This window comes from Limulus polyphemus, unplaced genomic scaffold, assembly GCF_000517525.1.
Source record: "Limulus polyphemus unplaced genomic scaffold, Limulus_polyphemus-2.1.2 Scaffold4263, whole genome shotgun sequence".
Classification (NCBI taxonomy): Eukaryota; Metazoa; Arthropoda; class Merostomata; order Xiphosura; family Limulidae; genus Limulus; species Limulus polyphemus.
In genome coordinates this window covers 1-2,498 of record NW_013669873.1, presented here as the reverse complement: position 1 = coordinate 2,498, position 2,498 = coordinate 1, and the positions used below count along the sequence as shown (strand labels likewise).

General features: G+C 37.3%; 1 protein-coding gene across 1 annotated transcript; it reads right to left on the bottom strand.

Annotated features, from left to right (window-relative positions):
* Positions 1 to 1,040: 1,040 nt before the first annotated feature.
* Positions 1,041 to 2,057, bottom strand: LOC106470879 (oxytocin receptor-like; the record flags this gene model as incomplete). The annotated part of the gene is made up of 1 exon (XM_013931455.2): positions 1,041 to 2,057. A coding segment is annotated over one exon (751 nt), but the record flags the coding sequence as incomplete, so codon positions are not given.
* Positions 2,058 to 2,498: the final 441 nt, after the last annotated feature.

Below are 2,498 nucleotides of genomic sequence, written 5' to 3'. Positions count from 1 at the left end.
TTTAGGTTAGTGGTATTTTAGTGTCATTGTGACCACAAGTAATGTCATTGGTAAAAAAACAAATTCCTTAGAATTTTTCTTGCAAAGGTGATTGTTATGTTGTTGTTTTAGCGTAACGCTACACAATGGGTTTCTGAACTCTATGTGGAATCGAATCCCGGTTTTTAGCGTTGTAAGTCCGTAACTTACCCCCCGACTCACCGGGGGACTATAATGTTTAACAAGACAGTGAAAACGTTGAGCGTAAAAGAAATGTCTGAAAAAACAAATTAAGAATCCATCTTCTTAATCTTTCAGTCAGTGTTTGATTGTTTATTGATGATATTATACCTTTATATCTCAATACCAGTCTGGATTACCATCAGAAATCCGCCAGTTCCAGAGTAGTGGTATATCTTTTTCATCGAAAACTTTTCTTTTACTTGGAGATTTCATTGGTTGTATAAAATCGTCTGAGGACCTTGGTAAAAGGATTTTGAATACACAATGGTGGACACCACCAATTTCAGAGTTTTTTTTTTTTCAAACAGGTTGGTACACATTATTTACCACCTATCTTGACAATATGGGCTTAAGATCGATGTTTCGTTATATTGTCCTTCATCAGATCTTCTAAATTCTTATGCAATCATAATTATTTTAAGTTTTTAGTCTATTAGATAGTCATAAATCTAGAAGTTTTCTTACTAGACCCATCAGTTACTTGTACTTTTCACAGTTATCCTTAAGACTTCGTAGAGTTAATATCCAGTAAATATCCTTGATAGTTTGAGTGCACTTACTGGATATTAATATCATCAAACATCGCTGTGTTTTCATTGACTAGTCTCACACACACAATCAATCATTACTTTCCTTGTTTTTGTCACAGAACATGTAATTATCCTTAAATTTGTAAACACCTTTGAATAGTTATATTTAATATTTTCGCACATGTTATAACACGTCTGTTTTCTGAAAAACGTTGATTTACTGGTAGAACTGTTGAGTATAGACCTAGGTACTTCGTCTTATTGTTTATTTGTTTAGTAATACTGATTCTTCAACTGTTCCTAATCATTGATGTTTACATTTTTACAACTAAAACTATTTTGATGATTGCGATATTTACGGCACCGATGCCATTTTTCGAAGTTAAAATATTTCCCCTGGCGACGTTCGAAACTTCACCCCCGTACTTCTGTAACCTAACAACTCTCGAGATGTAATTTATTAGATACTTGAATTTTACAGTTCCTGGTTGGCATGTGACGAATGTTCACAACAATCCTTGACAAGACGTTCCTTGACAGTTTGATGAACACTTTTAAACGCTCGTGGAGTCATATTCATTCTTTTTCTGTTGACGATGACATCTATCTGGGTATCTCATGGGGGAATTTGGACCGTTCCTGTGGACATTTGTGGTAACAAGAACAGTTTTATTTCGGATTCCGTTTTGGTTGTGAGCACAAGAGCTGCTGTATGCTGTTTCCGAGTCTACTGGGTTACTTCCTGACTGGTTAGCTGCGACACAGCTAGAGAAATCTTTCTTTCTGTAGACAATTTCAATAAACCCCTTTCGGACTCGAACATTGAAATACCCGTAGAATATGGGATTCAGTGCACTATTGAGTAGTGCTAGCGTTTCTGCACCTATTATGATGGGTTTTGGTATATTAATGGTATAATTGCTGTAAATGCGAATGTTGTGGACAATGAAATACGGTGTCCAACAAATTACAAAGCTAGCTATAATACATATGGTTAACTTCAATGTCTTGATCTTAGCTCTTGGGAACGTGGAAGCGGCGTTTACAGACCGTCGGAGATAGATGGCGCTGGAATTCTTATCTTGTTCTCGTCCCGCCAACCATACACAGCGAAGAACGTTCACGTAACAGTAACTGATGCACGTGGTGGGTACAATAAGAATATAGGCCGTGAGCCACGTGAAGTAAAGCTTTCTTTGCCACATTGCAGTGTACCCTTTACTTGCACATTCGTAACGTACTCGCCCACTTGTTGTAATACCGCTTTCCACCTGGTAAAATATAATATATACATATATATGAATATAAAGATATATATAAACTGTTTAAACTTTTGATTTCATGGTTTTACACACTACTGCCAGAAGACAGTACTCTAATTAATTTTCTCAATTTTCAAAAGCCTGCCCACAATGATATTTTGGAAAAAATAATGAAATAAAGAGTAAAATTAGGCACACTCGATTAAATGATTGTTTGTTTGTAGTTATGCACAAAGCTACACAATGGGCTATCTGTGCTCTGCCCACCACGGGTATCGAAACCCTGTTTCTAGCGTTGTAAGTCCGCAGGCATACAGCTGTGCCACTGGGGCTGATTAAATGATGGGTCGTTGTTGTTTGTTGTCAAGCACAAAGCTACACAATGGGCTATCTGTGCTCTTCCCACCACGGGTATCGAAACCCTGTTTCTAGCGTTGTAAGTCCGCAGGCATACAGCTGTGCCACTGGGGCTGATTAAATGATG